At 39.3% G+C, this 23,674-nt stretch overlaps 2 protein-coding genes across 3 annotated transcripts in view; both read left to right on the forward strand.

Annotated features, from left to right (window-relative positions):
- Nucleotides 1-10,724, forward strand: part of LOC135472822 (THO complex subunit 2-like) — a 44,180-nt gene extending 33,456 nt beyond the window's left edge. For both annotated transcript variants that reach the window (XM_064752508.1, XM_064752509.1), the window contains exons 35-40: nt 6,944-6,982; nt 7,366-7,410; nt 7,616-7,679; nt 8,685-9,013; nt 9,607-9,704; nt 9,980-10,724. In XM_064752508.1, the coding sequence (XP_064608578.1) occupies nt 6,944-6,982; nt 7,366-7,410; nt 7,616-7,679; nt 8,685-9,013; nt 9,607-9,704; nt 9,980-10,007 (603 nt within the window). In that variant the 3' untranslated portion in view covers nt 10,008-10,724. The remainder of the gene's footprint in view (nt 1-6,943; nt 6,983-7,365; nt 7,411-7,615; nt 7,680-8,684; nt 9,014-9,606; nt 9,705-9,979) is intronic.
- Nucleotides 10,725-13,492: 2,768 nt separating this feature from the next.
- On the forward strand, nt 13,493-20,574 carry LOC135474110 (uncharacterized). The gene is made up of 3 exons (XM_064754121.1): nt 13,493-13,581; nt 19,436-19,547; nt 19,932-20,574. The coding sequence occupies exons 2-3, from the start codon at nt 19,505-19,507 to the stop codon at nt 20,354-20,356; spliced, it is 468 nt and encodes a 155-aa protein (XP_064610191.1). The 5' UTR covers nt 13,493-13,581; nt 19,436-19,504; the 3' UTR covers nt 20,357-20,574.
- The last annotated feature ends 3,100 nt before the right edge of the window (nt 20,575-23,674 follow it).

The raw sequence follows: 23,674 nt of genomic DNA on the forward strand, positions 1-23,674 counted from the left end.
TCACAAAAATATCGTGATCATGATTTTGACCCAAGTAAGGAATTTTGTCCACAATTCCCAATTCATTTTATATTTCTGAATTGTTAAGTGTGTTTCAGTGATTTCTCATCCCACCATATATTACTAATAATCAGTGTAAAGTTACTGTTGGTCTATGGTAAAAACATAATGACATTGGGTTGTGTAACCTCTAAATTATTTCTGAGTTCGGTATCTCTTACTTGTTACAAAGTTAATACTGGTAACTAAACCTTGCAATCAGCCGAGGTCAGATTATGTACACATAGTTCTTATTTCTGCAGGTCTTTGCTGGGATTAGAGGGAAATGAGGGTTGCTATTGACAACACCTAAGGGGTATTAAAATTGTGGAAGTCTGTCTACCCAAATCACATTACCAGTGACCTTAAACCAAAAACCCCACTGGGCCAATGTTTTCCAAACCCTTGCAGTGAATAAACTACAAATAAGATCTTTCAAAGTTGTCTCCCTTTGACTGAAGAACAGTTGTCTGTTGATTAGAAACAGTAACTGTATGAAAGGTTAGTTGGAAATTCTTATCCACTAGCAAGCTTCTTCCATTGCCTCATAAAAACAAGAGAAAAGAAATAGGCTCCTTATTTGAAAAAAATGTGAATCTGCAGCAGATTTTTTCTAACTCTAAATGTTTTGGGCCACTGATATGGACCAAGCTGCGTTAGCATCTTTTAATTTGAAATGGGATAATAATGAATGAATGCAAGTAATTTTTGTTTTCAATCTGACCATGGCACTTGTGATGTCAGAAGTTGTATAGACCTAGACTTAACAGAATGGCAGGCACTCGCTCAGGGAGAAGTGCAAGTCATACTTTGTGACAGAAATAATCTCGTTACAAGAAGCCTATTGAAAGCAAGAACAATTTATAACCATTCTGGGGGTTGTGATTTTCATCAAATCGTTTGGTATTCATAGAACCATGTGAGTGGCACTATAAGAGGTTAGTATTTGCAGCATGTAAGTTTCCCAAAGTCTATGGAGAGAGTTAGGAGGATGAGGTTAGATTTGGGTCAAGCCTGTAATTCTGGCAGTAGTACTGTAATTCTTCAGGCATTTTACATGTTTACGTGGTGTTTATTCAAGCCTATTCTGAAGGGATTATTCAGTGTAGGCTAAATTATACTCTTTATGAAGCTCCGGCCATTCCCAACAATTTTGTCTCCAGTTTCGTTATAAATGTGCATAAATTGCACAGGAAGTTGCTCTTTCATATGTGAGAAGGTATAGGACTTAGAGTAACTCCACATGTTGTAGGGTTGTCACAAAGTTAGGACGATAAACTTGTTTGTTTGACCTGAACCTCAGAAAACTGAGCTCTATTTCGCAGAAGTTTCAGCTTGTCGTCCCGAAGTAAGGCCAGGGATTGTTACGTGGGACTTTTAAATGTGTACAGTATAACTGTATGGTTGCATGTAGTGTAGTTTTTGTGGACAACGGAGGAGTATATCTTGAGGACTTGGTTACGCTATATTGTTCATCAGCCAGTAAATTCAGCGGGCCAGTTCGAGTTTTGGGTTTAGCAGATGTATTGTTTTCTGACAGATTTCTCATAATTTCTGTTACTCTTGTTTGGAAGTCACCAATAAGTTAGTTCTCTTGACAAGGTTAGTATTGTCTCACCCATCTTTAATGTTTTTAAAACTATTTTTATGAGTTTTAATTTAAACATGTTCTTGCCATATGGCTGTAATAATGCTGAAGAGTAGGCCTCAGTCAGTCAGTCACTCATGGATTGAGTTATTAACTTGGATGTAATAGTTTTCTTTAAAGGAGTGATTACATGTATATTTTTTTGTTAGATGCAAATGTACCAGACCCAGTCTTGACCACCTGGACATCATACAGGCTGTGGTGCTGAGCCTCTTGGTTCTTGTTCCTTATTGTCTCTGAAATGACATCTTTATTCTCTGTGTGACCTGCTGATTGGTGCATGATCAACATAAAGTATGCCTCTTAGTCCTGCACTCACAACTCAGGGACAGTAACCAAGGAAAATTATCGTGGACATTTTTTCCAAGTTCGATGAGAAAATGTTGGGTCTTAGTGATGAAAATAAGCATAGAATGCTTAAAGTGACCCTCCTCTGAACATACCAGAAATATGTTTGAGTTCTCTGTTTCTATTTTTCTCTTACACTTTAATATTTTATGACTTTTGTGATTAAAATTTGTCATCACTAGATAAAGTGTCCACAAATCAGAGTGTTTAAAGTTAATGATGGTATGATCGCTGAAGCTCAGGTTGCCTTCATTCTAGGGTTGAAAGTCAGCATAGGTGAGCATGTTGTGTTCAATTTCTTGAGTAAGTACATGTTTGAAGGTCATACATATAGCTAGAGGGAAACTCTTCATCTGGACTATAGTACATGCAGGTTGGGTAATGGTGAGAAAGATTTGTACCAGTTTGGCATGTACGTGCATTATACATGAACTTCATTATGTATTTTTTGTTAATGGTGAGAGGTATATTTGTGTGCTGTTTTGGTGAGGTTTTCATTTACTTCTATTGTGTTATCATTGCTAGTTACCTCTCACCTATGTTCTAAGTATGAATAAGCAAATCTCTGGTCTCAAAACACCCCTTCTAACCTGTCACAGTCTTGACACAGTTTGTTACTGTCTATTATGGCTGGCCCTCGAACACAAAACCAGCATTATTTTAAGTACTGGTACAACTGTTGACTTAATAATCTCAGTGCATTTATGTGGGCTTCCTAGTTTTTGTGGTCCTTCACAGCCTACATTACAAGAGCTTATAGAACATATTCCTTGTTCTGAAGTCACCTTTGTTGAAGGTGGCTTACCTGCAGGAGTAAGCACGACAGACTTGTGTGATGTATATACACTATGGCAGGACCTTTGAGCTTGGGGCTGCTTGATTTTCTAGCTTTTCTCTAGTTTGTGTAACATGAATGCTGTGAATCTGTTGGCTCATCACAGTTTATGTATAGTTGAGGTGCCACAGAAGTTCTCATTGAGTTTCTCCTTATATTGTGATACATTTCCCTGTACTGATAATATCACAGTGAAGGTGCTACAATTAAGCAGTTTATGTATAGTTGAGGTGCCACAGAAGTTCTCATTGAGTTTCTCCTTATATTGTGATACATTTCCCTGTACTGATAATATCACAGTGAAGGTGCTACAATTAAGCTATGTGTAAATTTTGGTGCTACACTTTGTTGTCCACTATCTGAGGCTCCTGTAAATACTCATGATATTTGTCTTAAATTTTTGCTTCACTCCCAAGTCATTTGATATGGTATAAAATAGATCTTCACATTGCTTAGAGTTTAATAAAACCTGAGCAGTTAATTTTGTTATGTGTAATTTTAATTTACATATTCCACATACCTTGTAATATTCATAATTTTCGCAGACCAGAAAATTCAAGGAAAACTTAGTTCATTAATAGTTCAAGAACTTTTCTGGGTGTTAGCAAAATGTCCTCCAATCTGACGTCCGTCATTTTGTTTGTTTGTGTATGTAGTGCTATGGACATGCTTTTCCATAGATGAAATGACAGAAGAAAATTTGTAGACTTTTTCAAGGGCATTCCAAGTTATGCCCGAGTTTTACTTCTATTAAACTTCATTTGTCTTAAACACAGAAGGTTTGTTTGTATAAAAATGTAATACGAGATGTCCCGATAGTTCAAACCGATGCAAATGAATACACATTTATCTTCATTATCAGTGTTTTGACAAAAAATGTTCCTTTCGAAAAGCCTTTGTTCAAATACATGGTCACCCAAGTTAACATAAGAAGTACATACATGTATTTCAGTTTGGTTTAAACATATTTTCAGATATATTTAATAGGAGTCTGTATTATGTTTAAATAATTATATTTGAAAATGGCTGTTGGCTTTATTTCTTTTTTCTTTTTTGGTATTGTTACACCAAGCTGTGATCTGGGTTATTTGTAATTGACTGAAATCATGTTAAATATTAAAAGTGCAGTATTCTAGTTTTATAAGAAATCTACTGCTTTTGTACTCTTCTGTGTGAGCCTATTGGTCTCCTTAAGCACATATTTCACATTAAAGGATGTAACGTATTCAAAAGGCAAACATGGTACATACTTGTGGTTTAAGACTGAATCCAAAACAACAAATATTCACATGGATTTTCTTTTTCTAATGACATTCACAATTGCCAAGTAATAATGACAGCAGGAACTCATTTGAAAGATACTGAATGTCATTAGATACTTTTTGGTTAGAACTGCCATATTACTTTCCTTGTGTTCACTTAACATAGCTGTTATTTAGGAGTAGAACCTTTATCAAAAGCAACATGATGCCAAGCAATATACACAAACTGAATATACCTGTTTCACCTAGCCTACACTATCATATTTAAAACACTTAACCTGTGTATATATTAAAGCTTCATCAAGTCAACAGTTAACTCAACAATCTAGCAACAAAATGAACTGTTTGACAACAGGACCTATCAAAATGATGCACTTCAGCAGAAAGGATTGCAGTTGAAATTAAAAAAAGGATTGCAGTTGAGATCAGAAGGCACCATTATATCATAACCTGTTTCAAGGTACATGTACAGACTCCAGCAAAATGCAGCTTGAAAGAGTATCCAGTCCAGTAAGCCAGAAGAGCTGCATACCCCCACCCCTTCCCCCATACTGGCCTCCACCAGTCAGTGCCACACAAGACCTCAGCAGCAGCTTGTAATTTCACCTGAAGTACAGACTACCCAGGACCAAGCAAGACAGTCACAAAGCTGATATGATGCAAGGCCTCGTCAGTTTGATCATAACTATTAAAAGACTGTTTTGGGTGAAGGGACAACTCCTATTATAAACTTTGTCAGCAAAATCTCAAGATTTACGTTAATACCGCATATAAGGAGTGTTCCTGCAAACTGCCAAGCCCCCAAGCAGATATGGCGTCCCTCCAACTTACCAGAACTCCAAGGAGATGCAGAGTCCTTGCAACTAACCATGCCTCCAAGCTGATAGTGTGTTCCTGCAACTAACCATGCCTCCAAGCCGATAATGTATTCCTGCAACTAACCATGCCTCCAAGCCGATACTGTGTTCCTGCAACTTAACATGCCTCCAAGCCGATACTGTGTTCCTGCAACTTAACATGCCTCCAAGCCGATACTGTGTTCCTGCAACTTACCATGCCTCCAGGCCAATACTGTATCCTTGCAACTTAACATGCCTCCAAGCTGATACAATGTCCCTACAATTTACCGTGCCTCCAAGCCGATACTGTGTTCCTGCAACTTACCATTCCTCTAAGATATAAAGCCTCTAAGCAATGTCCCTGCAACTTACCAGACATCCAAGAAGATATGTTGAACCTGCAAATTAACCGACCGCCAAGCAGATTTGGTGTTCCTGCAGCTTATCAGACCTCCCAAGCAGACAAGTTGTTCCTGCAATTTAAAAGACCTCCAAGCAAACATGGTGATCCTTCAAATTAACCGACCGCCAAGCAGATACAATTACCCTGCAACTTACAAGATCTCAAAAAGATGGTGTGTCCTCAAAAGTCCAGTAATGTCTTTGAAGGTCACCAGACCCCCAAGTAGATAAGGTGTCCCTGCAACTTACAAGATCTCATAACCGATGATGTGCCCTCAAAAGTCACAAGACCTCCAAGCAGATACAACATCCCAGAAGACAAAGCAGAAAGGTGTCCCAGCAGCTTATCAGTCCTCCAAGTGTATAAAGGTTCCTTTGCAAACTGATAGACATCTAACTGGATACGGTTGGCCTAACAACCTACTAGACCTCTCAACAGAAACGGCATTGAAGCAACTTACCAGACCTCAAAGTAGAAATGGTCAACATGACAAAGTTTCAAGAAGAGATGTCCTGGCAACATCATACCCTCAAGTGGATAAGTTATCCCATCACCTTACCAAACACACCGAGTGGATACAGTGTCAGAGGAACTTAACAGATCTCAAAGCAGATAGGATGCGATTGTAGCATACCTAAGTTCCGAGGAGATACATTGTCGTAGGAGTATACCATACCTAACTTTCAGTGACATAGTTGACTTTGACATCAACAATTTCTGATGTACCACATTCCAGTGAATATACTATGGATTCACGAAGTAACTTTACCAAAGAGGGATGCAAGGGAAGCACATCAGCTTCAAGATAAATGGATTATTGCCCATCAGCAGTTTGAAGTTTCCACAGCGCCTGTTTGGAAAGTCTTTTGAGTTCAACCCTATTACCACACGTAGGCCCCTGGTAGGAAGAGTGTCATCTTCAGAGCACATGGCTTGCTGTAGAATGAGTTTAATGTAAGACCATATGGCAAGTAAATCATCATACATCAGAAAGCACTTTGTAGATATCATACTAAAATCCCCCACAAAGGTACTTACTTTTGCATTAGACAGGTCCAGTGATCCCATTGATCTAGCTCCCAGAAAAAAACTTTTCATACCAAGTCTGAGGTTGTCAAAATTTGCACCTTTAAGAATCATCCAACAGAACTGGTTGTGTACACCATGGAGAAAGAGAGGCTAGCCTCCACCTGGAACTTTTTATATTGCATGTATATATACCCTAGAGCTCACAGTCCTTGTGCACTTTTGCTTCTTTGTCCTTGTTTCTTAGATCATTGCCAATTTTATGTGTTGGCCACTTCTTGCCCAGTCAACATCTGTCCTTTTCCTCACTTTAGTACTTTGAATCACTTGTTCTGAAATCATCGTTTATTGGTTAATGTTGTTTCATTGATTGCTTTGAATTATAATTTCTTGATAATGTTGACAAAATTTCTTTTATTAAATATTTATTAACTTTATTAATCATTAACTTTATGCAGTTTTCTAACCACTGATCTGGTTTTCGTAGGATTAATATACCTAATGAATCTAATGTTATACAAATGAGATTTACTGTATCTTCAGGAAAAAGTAGGTGCGAGTGATCACGAAAAACACAAGAGGGTAAGTGCATCGTGTTTATTTATGGTCAGTGGGATGTTCACAATTGGGCTAAACAGTATATACTGTGTAAAAACTGAATACTAACGAGTATAATGATAGTATGATAGAAGAGGATAGTACAGACGTTGACACCCTGCTTATTGCTTTGATTGTGTCAACATTCAATCACACTAAACATTCCCTAACTAAATACTTCAAATATCTCTTCATTCTTAAATCCCATAGAATCGGCACTTTGCCAATGGATAAGCCAACAAACACAAAAACATATCCAAAAGGACACAATTTGTGGCCAATGGAATTGCTTTACAAGACCTGTAAGTCAAATTTCTGTTGTTTTTTATTTACTGAAATTTCTTCGCATGTGTCAATTTTTTCATCAGAGCCCATCCAATGACCGAGATCGGGACAAGAAGGAAAGAAAAAGGGTAAGCTGTTCAGGCATCAAAATTAGTCTTTGTTATATGTTACGAAAATATAAAACATGTTGAAATTAGGGGTATGTTAACTTCCTTATTATGGTATATATTGACATGCTTTAAAAAAAAGGGAATCATTTTCTCTGTATCATAATATACTAACTTGAGACTTGGATATCATTGTATTATTTTTGTGATATTTTTCATTATGTAGGATCATAATCGAAGTAGCCTTGAGAACAATGGGAAGAAACACTACCATGAAGAGCGAACAGTCAGTAAGTACAGAGTGACATGTATCTGGTTTATTCTGCAGAATACTGGACAAAACATGTTAGTGATCTGAAACTCCCTAATATTCTTAAGTATAAAGTGGTGTTTGTGTTTTTGAATCCAGCCCTTGCTGCTGTCAGCTAGGGCTGTTAAGTACCTGATGAAGGTCAGTGGTTTATTCTGCGAACTCCAATTTCCTCTGCCCCAGAACCCTACAGCCCTTCTATAAGTGAAAAATTCTTGTGCGCAGCCAGTTTTCAGGAAAGATACAAAAGTGATGGAATCATGGGTGGTGTAAGAGTTATTCCTCTGCTCTGTTAGGAGTCCCCTGCAGTGGTGAAGTTGTGGGACTATCTCCTCTTGAAGTCTTGGATCTTCCTTGCTTAACACCCCAGCAAAAGGCGAATACCAGTGTCCTATGACTTGTGCGACATTAAATGTCATAAAATGATTGAAGGGATTTAGAGATGAATACATCACAGAAGTGGTGAAAATAAAAGATGTGGAAGTTATCGGACGGCATGTATGCCATTTGACCTTGACCCCAGTACAAACAGATAAAAGGTGTGCAGACGTAAAGGCGCTTAAACATTAGATAATACGCTTCTAAAATTAAAACAGAGCATGTTGAATACGCATGACGATTTGTGGGTACGCCAAAATTCCTGAAAGCTATAACGTTCATGCGAGTTTTAGGGCATATCATAATATGACGTTCTGGTGTAATGCATTCTCTTTAATGTCATGTCATGTCATATCATGTCATAATAAGGTGGAGCAGGGGCCTCCATTACAGACAAAATAACTGATAGGCCCTTTGTGGATGGAGAAGATCAATGAATTGTACTTGAAGACAATTGGTCATTAGTTACAAGGAAAATAAAAATAGAAGAAGAGCAATAGACCCTTTCACAACCCCTGGGGTCTAGTTTTTTATGTTTTCTACAGGGCTTTTTTGTTTTGTTTTGTTTTTGTTTTTTCACTGACTGACTTATCACTTTTTGTTTTAGCTGCTTCTGGGTCAAGCAGCAAACAGAACGGCCTCTCTGACAGGGAGGTGCTTCAATCTTCCAGCAAAAGCCGGCTGAGGGAGGAGAGTGGGCCTTCTCGTGATTATGACAAGAGTAAACGGGAATCGCGGGAGTTGTACAGCGAAACCCGGCGAGTGTCCACGGACAAGGATCACTCTGCACACTGGGACGTGGACGAATGGCTGGCCTCGCCCGGAGAAGTGGAAGGGTCCAGGTCTGAGTCTGAGCGTGTCCGCGACGATAGCAATCGCAGCTCACCACGGGAACGCCTCTCCTCCAAAGATCTGATATCACCTAAACTAAAAAGGGTAAGGACTTCATACCAGGGCACAATGCCTCTGGGACCTATGAGATACCATGCCATAAGGGCAGTATGACTTGGTGACAAAGACGCAATCATTTTATGACCTGGTCACTTATCTTTATGACAAGGTCACTGTGACTTTATGAGAAGGTGTTAGACAACAATCAGACAAACAGTATCTTTATGACAAGGTCATAGTGTGACCATAAATTTTGTCCAACTTGCCCTTTTTTCCTGATTCCGAGAGTTCTATTGAGGTTAGAAAGGTGTTTTGAGGTTTGGGATAATATTCTACTTGAAAATTATAAGTTTCAGCACCAAAAATAATGACATTTATTTGTCTCTAAAAATGCACTTTTGTGGGTAAAATTTGAGGTCATTTAGGGTATTTTAATGTAGAAGTGACTGTATGTTTAGGACAAGGTCACTGTACTGTACATACATTTTTGTAACAGACCAAGGGGCTTTTATGTCTGAAAATTGTACCGTGATGTAATAAAAGGTTACCTTAATGCCATTGGAGAAATCATCTTGAGTTCTGTGTAAAACAAAGTGAAGAATATACTGTACATTCTGTGTGTTTTACTGTTTTATCAGGACCGTGAAGTGGTAGAAGACAGTGCTAGAAGTCGAGAAGAGAAAAAAAAAATTAAGAAGGAGAAAGGAGAGAGAGACAGGAGTGTAAAAGACAAAGTGTATCCTTTTCCAAGTTAAACTTGATACTGAAAAATTCAGTATTTAGCTGTAAATCGTGTTTGTCAGTATGCACAAGCTGGGTTTATGCTTTGTTTTGAATAAAGATGCATCCTCTAGGCTCACTTCTGAAATGAGTAAATATTAACGAAGGGAACACCTAAATAAACAGTTGGCTCTGTTCTTAATTATCTCTTACGTGGATTGTTGTAGGGTATGTGTAATATTAAACGTAGCAGTTTGTTTAGCAAACGTCTTCCTTGACCCAAGACTCTAGACGATCAACAAAGAAAATACGAAAATGATGAATTGTGAAAGAAGAAACATGCTTGCCGAATTTCTGGACACAAGTTTTCAAATCACACATATTCATCACATTGTTATCCACTTGAGAATTAACTTTATTTTCATGAAAATTAATTTTGCTTTGTACACATAAATTTTTCTCTAAGGCCTGATGATTATGTCTCTTGTTTAAGTCACTGTACAGGGTAGTGTTTGTAGATCTACACCTTGGATTCTGTTCTTTACCATATTGTGGATGGAAGATTCAGAACTGATAGCTGTGTTTTAATGTGCCTCCTTGACCCTTAGTAATGTGTGTGCTATACAGAACTACATGACTGTGATGTTGGGCCAAGCGTGAAAACTTTAAATTTTTATTCTGTTAAAAAAAAAATCGATGACTGAGAAGTGTGAGAAAAGGGGTTCTTCACTGAAAAGTTACGCCAGAACATGTGTTAGTGTAAATGAGAAATGATCAGATCGTTCATTTGGATGGTGTGTCGGTGGAGGATAATGGCAGTTAGTTAAATCAGGCTAGATGTTTACAAAGGGGAATATCTACTTTTATAAAGAATGAAATGTAAAACATTCATGGTTCAAAGATGGTTTTTTTAATACTGTGTTTACCGAGTCAGTACATCCCAGTTATTTGTGACGTATTCATCAGTACCATCAGGCATTAAGTTTTGATAACAGAATTTGAGCAAGAGGAAATCTCAAATATATTGTACATACAACTGAAAGATGGCTGTGTTTGTTTTTTCTGACCCATTGTCTAGCTGATGTAAACACGTTTCCTCTGGTTTCCTCCCACCATAATGCTGGCCGCTCTCATATAAGTGCAATATTCTTGAGTAGGGTGTAAAAAAAAAAAAAAAAACAATCAAATATATCAATTTTCTAGCTGTTTCGTCAACACTGGGTCTGAACACTTTCCAGAACTTATCTGTGTTGGTAGAGTTATCTCCACGAACCATACTGAAATATCAAGATCAACACTTTATGGGTCTAAATATCTCACCACGCTTAAAGACGAAGTCTAGTTGAACTTTTTTACAGGCTTTGGGAGAGAGAAAAATCACTTGAATCCAGCTTCCACTTGTTGGAGATCGCTTGCCTTTCGCCAATATGGCATATTAAGCTTCCAGTGTTGGTGAAAATATGTACATCTCGCGTGAAAAAGTTTTTCTGTAAATCGACCAAATGACCAGTGGTTCAATATATTATTCTTGAAAACGTGGTTAAACATTATAGTAGTTTTGTTCACTGATCCGGCTATACTTAAATCTGACCTGATGATGGTGTTGTGAAGCTTTGCTCAAATTAACAGCCAGAGTAAATGTTTACTGAAATGCTTCGCAGATTTTGCTGAAACTGTCCGTTTTCCGATTTAGTAGTGTAATAGTCCCCACGACATGGTTGATAAACTGAATGCGACGTTAAATGCCATTCATTTTCATGAAACGGGGTGGCCTAGGTGGTTAGAACGCCTGCAATTCTCGATGAACCAGGAACTTCTCAGCAATCCCGTCGCTGTGAGTGTAAGTCGAGCTTATGCTGGCTTCCTCTCCCTCCGGCCGTACGTGGTAAGGTCTTTCATCAACCAGCGGGTGGTCATGGGTTTCCCCCCGGGCTCTACCCGGTCTCCTCCCGGTCTCCTCCCACCATAATGCTGGCCGCCGTCGTGTATGTGAAATGTTCTCGAGTACGGTGTGAAACGCCAATCAAATAAATAAATAAATTCATGAAATCTCATTAGTATTAGTCTATTCAGTGTAGTTAACAAAAGCTCATCGCCTGTTCAAATCCAGCTTTCGCGGGAATGACATCAGTATCTTTTAAGGTGACTGTCCAGTGTGCTTTTCCTCCGTGGCTCTGTCGGTTTTCTTAAAACCAGATGCCGTCATACGAATGTAATATTGGAAGTACAGTTTGGGGTATAGGAGGCTAAAATGAGGCCAGACCGTTTCATTGACGTTGGGAAATCTGTAGTAATCTCGACCTGAATGACCCTTTCCCCAAGAGCACCCTGCCAGGATTCCACAATGCAAATTTCGGACGATATTTGAAACACGATTCAAGAGCTTATTTTATATCTGCGCTTGTAGTGTAAGCAAAGATATAGAGGTAGGGAGAGCTAGTGCTAAGGGGTGTACAATTTGTGATTAACTAATGACGCATTTACATTTTTCCAACAGTTGGACTAAAACTCCAACAATGATAAATTGTAAAGAGGTTGTATTTCACTTGGTACATGTCATCATTTGCCAACGATCACACTGGCGTCGTCGCTCTGGTTTTGTTCTCTGCATGCTGTAATTTTATACTGTATGCTTACAACATATGTTGTTTGTTTACAGTTGACCGGTGGTAATAAGGATAGCTTACACCTAAATAGTGTTGGGCAGTGTGAGAAAAAAACACAAAAAAAACAGAAAAACATATGCAATGTAAGGACCTCACAATGATTGTTTTTCATGGAACCACGTTTGTGTAATGCGAGACCAAAATCGCTACACCCAACTCAAAAAGTGAATATTCAACCAGAAAGTAGACCGTGTGGCTAGCCTGAAAGCAGCCGTTCCAGAGCAACACCCGACCTTAAAGAGGAAAACATCTCTAATTCATATCTATCCACCTTTTATATTCCACATTATTCGTAAGGGTAATAACTGTATCGGGTAGCTGTCCAGAACCATCTGGTTCTATAAAAATCGTATAAACAGTTAAAACTGTCTGCATTCCTCAAGCCATAATTCACATAAAATAGTTGTAAAGCAAATGAAAAACATAATCAGTGAATGTGGGATCGAACATCAGTGAAACGGATACAGACCATACACATCGAGAGCTTTTTATTTTATTTGTTATTTTAAAGATTCGCTTTTCCCAATTTACTCAAGATTCAATCTGGGAATTCTTGAACAAAACGAAACGATGTGACCGTACATTGTGATCGTATGCTCTACCATGTTTGTTCTAAGCATGGAATACATATGTCTCGGATTGTTTAGGAGCTTCAACATCAGGTGAATTTACTTTTTGTGAGGAGTTAACGTAGCATCGTGAATTGTTTTGCATAGAATGGCTCAATAATACATTCGTTAAGTTAAATATCCATGTACGATGTTGGCAAACCTCCAACAGCCTAATGTTCCATTCTAGCAACATAAATACAGCTAAACTGGAAAAAAAACTTGGCATCCAAGTTTGATTACTTCAGATGAGTACGCGGGTAATTAACAATATTGAATTAATTCTGGTGACACGTTCTATTCTTAGCTTGCCTTTGCTTAGTCGAGCTTACGGGACTGTTAATGGGATATCCATATTGGATTCAGAACGGCTGAACACAGACGGCAGCCATTGGACAGTTGTATACTGATGGTGGTGCGAACAGGTGACAGCGTGTTACACGAAGGTCGGACACGAAATGGGGTCAAATGATAGCCTCTGCTCTCTACATTTCCCCATACTCAACAATCCGAAGGCGAGATCCGGTTGTTAGAAGTGTACCGAGCAAGAACGAAGACTGCCCTGAGATCCAAACCGAAGAGACATTGTCCCTGCACAGGACTGTCAATGATTGATCAGGTACATATGACGAAACTCTACCGAATGCCAATTGTGTTGTTTATATCAGGGTTGAGGATATACTCACAGTGCCTGTAGTGCACAAACAACGCCATGCGTGGTGTGACATTTGGTTTGTTAAGGCTCATAGTTTCTTACATGTGTTTTTCTACCCTTTGTCCATGGTAACTGTAACAGGGGGAACTGTAACAAGGCTGCAAGGAGAAAAAGGTTTGCAAATGAATATTTATTGAATTTATAAAAACTAAAAAGGTACCGCATACTATTCGGTCATACATCTATGTGGTATATATATATATATATATATATATATATATATATATATATATATATATATATATATATATATATATATATATATATATATATATATATATATATATATATGCGCGTGTTAATCTGCACTAGCCAAAAACCGGATTGTGAAGTAGGATATCGCAGAGTAAACAAGCAGACAATTTTTGAATGACCCTACCGTTGGCTCCACTGTTTTTAACTGTATGGCCTGTTGTCCAGTGTCAACAATACCTGTCAGCGACAGCACAGTGATCCACATATCTATTCTTACGGAATGCGGATTCTTTGTCATGGGCACTGAAAAGAAACCCCCGGCGCCAGGTCAACTGGAAAATGACCAGTCCTCTTAACACTGCGGTTTATACAGGTATTTTACGGTTTAACCGACCTTTCTCTCCCTATATATATATATATATATATATATATATATATATATATATATATATATATACGGTAACTTATAGTTGTTGAGTAGGCCCTTGTAACCATGTTTGCATTCTTGACTCACTTTCCGAAAACGTCATAAATCAAATTTCTCGTCATCTTTTATCGTATGACCTTGTCTGGAGGTTATGTCGCACTGCAAAGCATCGTTATTTACTGACAAACTTACGAAAAAATGATTTACGAAGTTTTGTGAAAGTGGGTCGTACTACGAGAAACAGACTGGAAACGCATTTCTTGTGTCCACAGTTCGTTTGACTGGAATCAATATTTGGGATTCCTATCTTAAGACCAAACCATCAACTGTGGTGAAACTTTCCGATCTGTGACTCAAGAAGACAAATCACCTAATTACATGAAAATACCTTTTTACGTGCAAATAGGTCAACTAGTTTGGTTATATATACGTACATCCAGTCTCATCATGGCGTCAGAATTACTTTCACCGAGAATGGAAAGAAACGTCATCACGAGGAGTGTGCGATCCATCTGTTGCGGTCATGACATCGTGGTGACACTGGTATCAGAGCGGATCCCAGATCCAACTGATGTTACCGGCTAGAGGTTGTTTGGACGGAAAAGCAGTTAGGTCAACTATCACGTTGCGTATGTTCACTCCATGCTACAAAGAAGAGCAAAAAAAAAACACAACATCTCCGTCAACAAAGAAGCTTCGATCTGTAACGACGTCACGGCGTCAAACACTGTCCATTCAACCGGACGCGAACATTTGGGGCACTGACGTCACAGTCAAATTATCGGATTACGTCACAGTTAGAGACGTCACCGATAATTCCGTCAGTTTTGAGACAGTGCCAGTATCTTGGGGGTTACTGCTGTAGCGGCCTCTCTTGGATAGATTGGTAAGTTTGCTGCTGATCAACTTTCGGCATATAGTGTTGACGAGGATGATCTTTATCCATTGTGCTCTTGAAAGCACACGCAAAAGATAGGCTTATATATTCGTGCAATCATTAATTCGCATACAGTGCAGAACCCGGATTAACTGAAAAGGATGATTACGCTTGACTGCCCCGAAGTCATGTATATAGTGCTCCTAAGTTGTAAACTTGCATACATGTATATGCTGTAATTTCCAGTTTATCATAATGCTGCTCACGATGTAAAAATGTGGCAAACTGCTCTCCAGCTAACTGGCCTAGAAATCAGTTTTTGTTTTATTTTGCCAGATAGTTAAGTTTATTTCAACACGGCCTTTTAATGAAATTGCAATATACATGTAGGAGCGTATAGGAAAACAGGAGCCAGGGCCCAGTTTCACAAAACCGCTTACGACATTTCTTTATCGTACATTTGCGCGATATTTTGTACGTCACTATAACAGTACCACTGCCCTATATGTGCGATAATCGTACATGTGTACGACATCTTCGTGAAACTGGGCCTTGTTTGGTGTGAAACTGGGCCATGTTCGGTGTGAAACTGGGCCTTGCTTGGTGTGAAACTGGGCCATGTTCGGTGTGAAACTGGGCCATGTTCGGTGTGAAACTGGGCCATGTTCGGTGTGAAGCTGGGCCATGTTCGGTGTGAAACTGGGCCATGTTCGGTGTGAAACATGTTTGGTGTTGGTACATGTTACGTTACAAAGTCTTGCGTTTCTTTGTCTATGTGATGCTAATCCACGCTGCCAGATTCAGACATCTGGATGCAATCTTCGGCCATTGTATACACTCTCAATGGGTCCCAGGACTGATCTTCTGTACATTGCTTCTCTGTGCAGCCCTTTGATTTTCCAGCTTCATTGCCTGATAACACCTGGCAGCACTTCATTAGAACCTCTTATGTGTATTGGTCCGGTATTAGGTGATTAAACATCGATTAGAATAAGCAATGTTTGATCTACGGCACAAGATCAATGGTTAATCTTGGCCTTGCCACAATGTCATCGGTGCCACCTTCCGGATGCTCGCACTGTCTTGCCTAATATATTGATCTTGCCTGGAATTGCCACGGCTGACGTCTTTACAAGGTTTACATGTGTTGACATGTTTTTGATTATTGGCACTCTTCCTTGCCTTGTTAATTGTACTTTATAAATATATACACGTAGATGTATTAAGGTGAATAAATTCACTTGCAACCACCTGCAGACAATTGGTCAGATAGAGAGAGACACGTCGTGCATGTCAAACTTCAGCTGTATAAATGGTTTGCAATGGCAGCCATCTTTGAGGTAAGTTTGTGTACATTGCCCAGTCAAGGGCCTCTGTCCAGCTTATGACACCTCTAACAATAGACACCCAGTGGGCAATACACAAACTTACTTCAAAGTTGGCTGCCATTGCAAACCATCTATTTCGGGAATAAGCGAAAAAGGTTCGTCGTGAAACTGTGCGTAGCTTGATGTCCATAATGTGTTGACATAATACTGTATACTGTACGTGTGGTATGGTGTTCTAGAATGTGTTGACATAACACTGCATACTGAACGGGTGGTATGGTGTTCTAGAACGTGTTGACATAACAGATTGTGTTGACATAACACTGTATGCTGTACGTGTGGTCTTGTGTGATAGAATGTGTTGACATAACACTGCATACTGAACGGGTGGTATGGTGTTTTAGAACGTGTTGACATAACACTGTATACAGAACGCGTGGTATGGTGTTTTAGATCGTGTTGACATAACGCTGTATATTGTACGTGTGGTATTGTGTTTTAGAACGTGTTGACATAACGCTATATACTGTACGTTTGATATGGTGTTTCAGAACGTGTTGACATAACACTGTATACTGTAGGCGTGGTATGGTGTTTTAGAACGTGTTGACCTAACGCTGTATACTGTACGTGTGGTATGGTGTTTTAGAACGTGTTGACATAACGCTGTATACTGTAGGCGTGATATGGTGTTTTAGAACGTGTTGACATAACGCTGTATACTGTACGTTTGATATGGTGTTTCAGAACGTGTTGACATAACACTGTATACTGTAGGCGTGGTATGGTGTTTTAGAACGTGTTGACATAACACTGTATACTGTAGGCGTGGTATGGTGTTTTAGAACGTGTTGACATAACGCTGTATACTGTACGTTTGATATGGTGTTTCAGAACGTGTTGACATAACACTGTATACTGTAGGCGTGGTATGGTGTTTTAGAACGTGTTGACATAACGCTGTATACTGTACGTTTGGTATGGTGTTTTAGAACGTGTTGACATAACGCTGTATACGGTAGGCGTGGTATGGTGTTTTAGAACGTCTTGACTTAATACTGATTGCGCTTATGCGTGGCATGGTGTTTATATGTGTCTATGTATGTCTTGGGGCTTAACGTCTTACTTATCAGTTTTTCAGTCATATCACGACGAGGAGTCATTACATGTATATACATATTGTGTGTCTTCTTGTGGCAGAGCGAGTCTATGTCGCCAAAGTGCTGCCCTCACTGGAGTATCATGCCGGAGACATCAGACATGACACCCCACCCAGCCACATTATACTGAAACCGGGCCAACCAGTCAGGTTTCCTTGCTCTAACCTCTCTGAGCGCAAAGCGAGGCAGCAGCAAGTACCATTTTAAGTCTTTGATATGGCCAGGCTCGTGTTTGATCCCCGGTTCCCCTGCTTTGAAGTGTTTTGTCATGTATTGACTGTGTATCGTCTCCATGAAGTCTTCGCACTGGAAAATAGAACTGGCAAGTTCTGAATGGCTGAATGGCACATCGGCAGAGCAGTACAGCTCTGCTGTGTCGTGGTTTTCGCCATATTGGTAGACCTTTCTTACAGATGGAGTCTGCGTTTGTTTGAGTTGGTTGTTTACTCTTACAGATGGAGCCTACGTTTGCTTATCATGTTGAGTTGGTTTTTTACTGTTACAGATGGAGCCTACGTTTGTTTATCATGTTGAGTTGGTTGTTTACTGTTACAGATGGAGCCTACGTGTGTTTACCATGTTGTCTTATCTTATTTTAGTACGGAGTCGTACAAATGACCTGATTATAAATAAAACTGTAAATAGAAAAAATAAAAAACAGAAAAAATAAAAAATGAACTTTCAAAGATTCAATTAGGTTTTTTTTTTATAAGTCGTTCTCACTATTAAATCGCACGACTTAATAAGATCTCGTGCACACGACTTAATAAGATCTCGTGTACACGACTTAGTAAAATGTCGTGTGCACGACATAATTGTACATTTCTATTGGTCAATTATCTCGTGAGAAAAAACAAAAAACAAAACAAAACATAAATAACACATTGAAAGTTGTGTGGGTGTTTTTCTATTTAACTTTTTTTCTAACCATGTCACTGCTGCGGCTCCGTCGTTCACAATTACAGATGAGGTTTTGCTTTCTTTCAGGTGTTATCTATTTACAGTTACAGGTGGGGGGTCTAGTTTGTTTACGGTTTTGTGTTGTTTGTTTACAGTTACAGGTGAGGTCTACGTTAGTTTACCGCGTTGTGTTATCTGTTTACAGTTACAGATGGGTCTACTTTTGTTTTCTGTGTTATGTTGGTTGTTTACAGTTACGGACGGGCCTACGTTTGTTCACCCTGTATTGGTTATTTGCAGTTACAAATGGGCTGTCCGTTTGTTTACTGTGTTGTGCTATCCGTTTACAGTTACAGATGGGGTTTTCGTTTGTTACGACGTTGTGTTATTGGTTTACAGTTACAGATCTGGTCTACGTTTGTGTACTGTGTTGTGTTAACTGTTTCCAGGTAAAAATGGGGTCTACGTTAGTTTACCGAGTTGTGTTATCCGTTTCCAGGTGCAAATGGGGTCTACGTTAGTTACCGAGTTGTGTAATCCGTTTCCAGGTATAAATGGGGTGTACGTTAGTTTACCTTGTTTTGTTATCTGTTTCCAGTTACAGTTACAGATCGGGTTTGCCTTAGTTTACAGTGTTGTGTTATCTGTTTGCAGGTACAGTTACAGATCAGGTCTACGTTAGTTTACCTTGTTTTGTTATCTGTTTACAGTTACAGTTACAGATCGGGTCTACGTTAGTTTACAGCGTTGTGTTATCTGTTTACAGTTAGAGTTACAGATCGAGTCTACGGTAATTTACAGCTTTGTGTTATATGTTTACAGTTACAGATGGATCTACGTTAGTTTACCGTGTTGTGTTATCTGTTAACAGTTACAAATGGGGTCTATATGGTCCGCTGTGACCTAGGTGATCTCTCCGAGAGAGCGGACCCCTGCAGGCATGTTAGAGGTCTCGAACCAATCACCAGACGAGACGCCACGTGGTACGTATCTATTTGTTTTAATCAATGTGACTGAACTGGAAGTAAATAAATGTCACACCTGTGAATTGCTTCCTCTGTTGTCTTTTTCAATTTATGTGACTGGTCTTGGATTAAACAAATGTCGATCCTTTGTACTACACACCCTGTACAGATTTTATGAAGAGGGGTTGATTTGACCAAGCGTAAGGTAAACGTTACACCTGTATTTGGTTGCCCTATACGAAAACTGATACATATAGAAGAAATTTTTGTGATCTTTATTCGTGTTAATGGGACGTTTCTAGGTGAACAATTTGGCGTGTACTGGTAAGCGTTGGTTAAGGCTAACATATAAATGACCTGTGTTGTTTTTTCAGTGATTTTCATTTCGTTACGTGTTTTCAGTTAGCAATACCTGGACGGAGAATGTGACCGACAGCCAGGCGCACAAGCGGACGAACAAGCGTCAGCGCCACGTACACTTCTCGCAGAGCACTGTGGTCAGGGTGATTGAAGATCCAGACGCCTTCTCCACCAAGTTCCGAGCCTTTAAACGCTCGTTGGTGAAGAAATGTCCGTGTCTGCATGTCGAAGTGTCACCCTTCAAGGAGTTCACCACAGAAACGGAGTTCGAGGAGAAGAAAGGAGACTTGGCTAGATTTGGCATGCCTCCTAGAAAACGATCGTCCATCGGTGAAATAGATTTGTCAGATCTGAAATCACAACTGGAGAAACTTCACCGGCTGTCCGAGAAAATGATTCAGATGGCGGAAGCTGACGACAAATTCCATGCCGAGGAACTTAAATGTGTACATCATTTCGGGGAATGAGTTATGGTGTCGTGTAGAAGGGATGTACGCCAGTAATCATGTATTTATCACTTGCATGGGGAACGTATATGTTTCAATATTAACCCTACCATTGTATTGCAGCATCATGTAATGGATTGAATAGGTTTGACGACTTCCGTCCATAAGTTAACTTGGAACATGTGATTTTGGAAAACTTCGAAGCTGATTATTTATCGTCACTTGTTTGTAAAACGACACCATGTACAAAATAAAAATCATGGTCACTGTTAGTAGCATGCAGTTTGTCCATAGCTTTACAATTACTGCAGGTACAGATGAATATCCCACCATAATGCTGGCCGCCGTCGTATAAACACCAAATCAAATCAAAATACAGATGAATACTAGTGAAACAAACCAACATTTTTATACCTGACTATATTCTTTCCAAAACTTATGCTTTTACTGCCTCATTTGCATGGTAACAGAGTGGAGTGTTTGACATGTATCTAGAAATACCCGATAACAAGTCTCACAACAACATTACATAGGCAACAAGCAGTATTAAAATGCCAGTAAAATCTCACCATTAGCCATCAAGGTCATCCAACATGTCACCATTTGCAGGCCAAATTCTCTATCACGGGCACCTCATGGAAGATAGCTGCACTCCTGAAAACGCAAGGGAGTGGGTAGGGGCCGAATGGTTAAGGCTTTTGCTGTCAGTCTCTAGGAGGTTGGGTTCAATACGGGCCTTGGTCAATGGATTTCCCCAGCGACGCTTGTGGCTCATTTTGTCGTCGACCAGTAGGGTGTGCATATCTGTACGTCACATGGCACGTGGGAAAGCTCGTCAGTAACTTGCCAAAGATCGGGGGTTCAGTGAATAATTCTTGACTATGGCGTAGAACAACAATCGAATAAATAAATAAATAAATTACGTGGTATATTTTATACCAAGGAACAATTCAGTTGTATACACTGTCAAATTATATGTTATAGAATTGTAAGCCAAAACCACAGAGTGACCAGGTGATGATACAAGTGATGACGACGATGAACATTCATAACAATTACGTAAGCCAGTATTTACCATCTACAACAACAGTTAAAGTTACTTATGGAACCAAGAAAAAACGTAATCCACGGAATGTGTAACGGGTGAAAATTTGGTTTGAAAAATCTTCCTGGCTACTGCATAATTTGGCCCATTAGCAAACACCTTTGGCGTATTTCTCCTTGGGTTTATACATACGGCCATTCCTTCATGATAGCCGACAGCAACCTGCGAGTGGTGCGAGTCCAGTTTCCTCCCACTATAATGCTGGCCGCCGTGGTATAAGTGAAATATTCTTGAGTACAGCGTAAAACACCAATCAACTAACTAACTAACTAACTAACTAACTAACTAAATAAATAAATCCTTCATGGTAGCTAAATACATCCGAATTACAAATGTGTCTATGAAGAATGACCCAACCTACCACCAATATATCTGTTGTTTTACTAAAAACAAAAGCAAAACACAAAATCAGATTTAACCGATGACATAATCTCACTAACCGGTCATGAACGGATTTACCTAGGGTACAAGGTTGCAATCTTCACTAAACATCTCAGCGGCTTCGGTTTCTGGAATCTTTCCACGTGCTTATATATTCAAGCTAAACGTGCCTCTGTTCCTCCACAATATAAAGTAATAATCAAATGTAAAAGGTCCAACAAAACGCGATGAACACTGTCATGCACAAAGTGTTTAATTGGTATAGGGTCAGACAATATAATGGGTTCACACAGTTAAAGCGAATTCGCATGTCTTCATCTCAGTTGTTTTTTTAATATATTCTGTATACATGGTCAAAGTTTTCATGTGTTGTTAAGATCTCTTGAACAGTCAAATTCCTACATCGCATGTGAAATGGCCCTTCAGCATGTTACGGGGTGTTTTCGCTTTCAAACATGTGTCATGTATGGAAATGCGTTAACCCATGTGGAGATTAAAATGGTAATCTTTTCCATGCATGTCTTGTACCAGTATATTTAATTTATGGGAGGAAGACCGAAGATATAAAGGCCTATAAATATTTTTTGATTATTCTTACAAAGAACGAAAGTTTTCTTTGTGCAGTGAAACATGTTAATTTCTATCATATGGTATACAAAAGCAGTTACATTAGACTCTCCGATAGATTGCCAAATCCAGTTATTTGAGATCATCATATCTATTATCACGTGTGGATGTCAGGAATTGGGATTCTTGAACATTTATAATACTGTTTAATATAGGGCAGAAACAAAACATCTAGGTTGGTTGCGCTAACAAGAAAAGTACATTGTGTTCCCATTCGGGTGCGCTAACAAGAAAAGTACATTGTGTTCCCATTCGGGTGCGCTAACAAGAAAAGTACATTGTGTTCCCATTCGGGTGCACTAGCTACAAAACTACATTGTGTTTCCATTCGGGTGCACTAACTACAAAACTACATTGTGTTTCCATTTGGGTGCGCCAACTAGATAACTACATTGTGTTCCTATTCGGGTGCGCTAACTAGAAAACCACACTTTGTTTCCATTCCGGTGCGCTAACTAGAAAAGTACATTGCGCTCCCATTCGGATGCGCCAACTACAAAACTACATTGTGTTCCCATTAGGGTGCGTTAACTAGAAAAGTACATTGTGTTCCCATTCGGGTGCACTAACTACAAAACTACATTGTGTTCCCATTCAGGTACGCTAACTACAAAACTACATTGTGTTCCCATACAGGAGCGCTAACTAAAAAAGTACATTGTGTTCCCATTCAGGTACGCTAACTACAAAAACTACATTGTGTTCTCACTCAGGTGCGCTAACTTGAAAACTACATTGTGTTCCATCTCGGTGTTTCGACTAAAAAGCTGGCGGCAATTTACTCTACCTGAACATTCCACTACGGTGCTCCAACTAGAAAATGTGAAACGACATGGTGGTCCATCTAGGTGTTCCAAATGAAAATCGGCGACACACTCTATCTAAGAGTTTCATTTGGTTGTTTTGTCAAGAAAACGACCGTGTGACCCATCTAGGTGTTCCAAATGAAATTGGGCGACGCACTCTATCTAAGAGTTCCATTTGGTTGTTTTTCTAGAAAACGACATTGTGGCCCATCTAGGTGTTCCAAATGAAAATGGGCGACACACTCTATCTAAGAGTTCCATTTGGTTGTTTTTTCTAAAAAACGACATTGTGGCCCATCTAGGTGTTCCAAATGAAAATCGGCGACACACTCTATGTAAGAGTTCCATTTGGTTGTTTTTTCTAGAAAACGACATTGTGGCCCATCTAGGTGTTCCAAATGAAAATCGGCGACACACTCT

This window comes from Liolophura sinensis, chromosome 8 (genome assembly GCF_032854445.1).
Source record: "Liolophura sinensis isolate JHLJ2023 chromosome 8, CUHK_Ljap_v2, whole genome shotgun sequence".
NCBI lineage: Eukaryota > Metazoa > Mollusca > Polyplacophora > Chitonida > Chitonidae > Liolophura > Liolophura sinensis.

Excerpts from the sequence above, each read along its gene's own strand:
- LOC135474110 (XM_064754121.1), top strand. The coding sequence starts at position 19,505 with ATGTTAGAGGTCTCGAACCAATCACCAGACGAGACGCCACGTG. Across the intron at positions 19,548-19,931 it reads ACCAGACGAGACGCCACGTG|TTAGCAATACCTGGACGGAG; the intron begins GTACGTATCTAT and ends ACGTGTTTTCAG.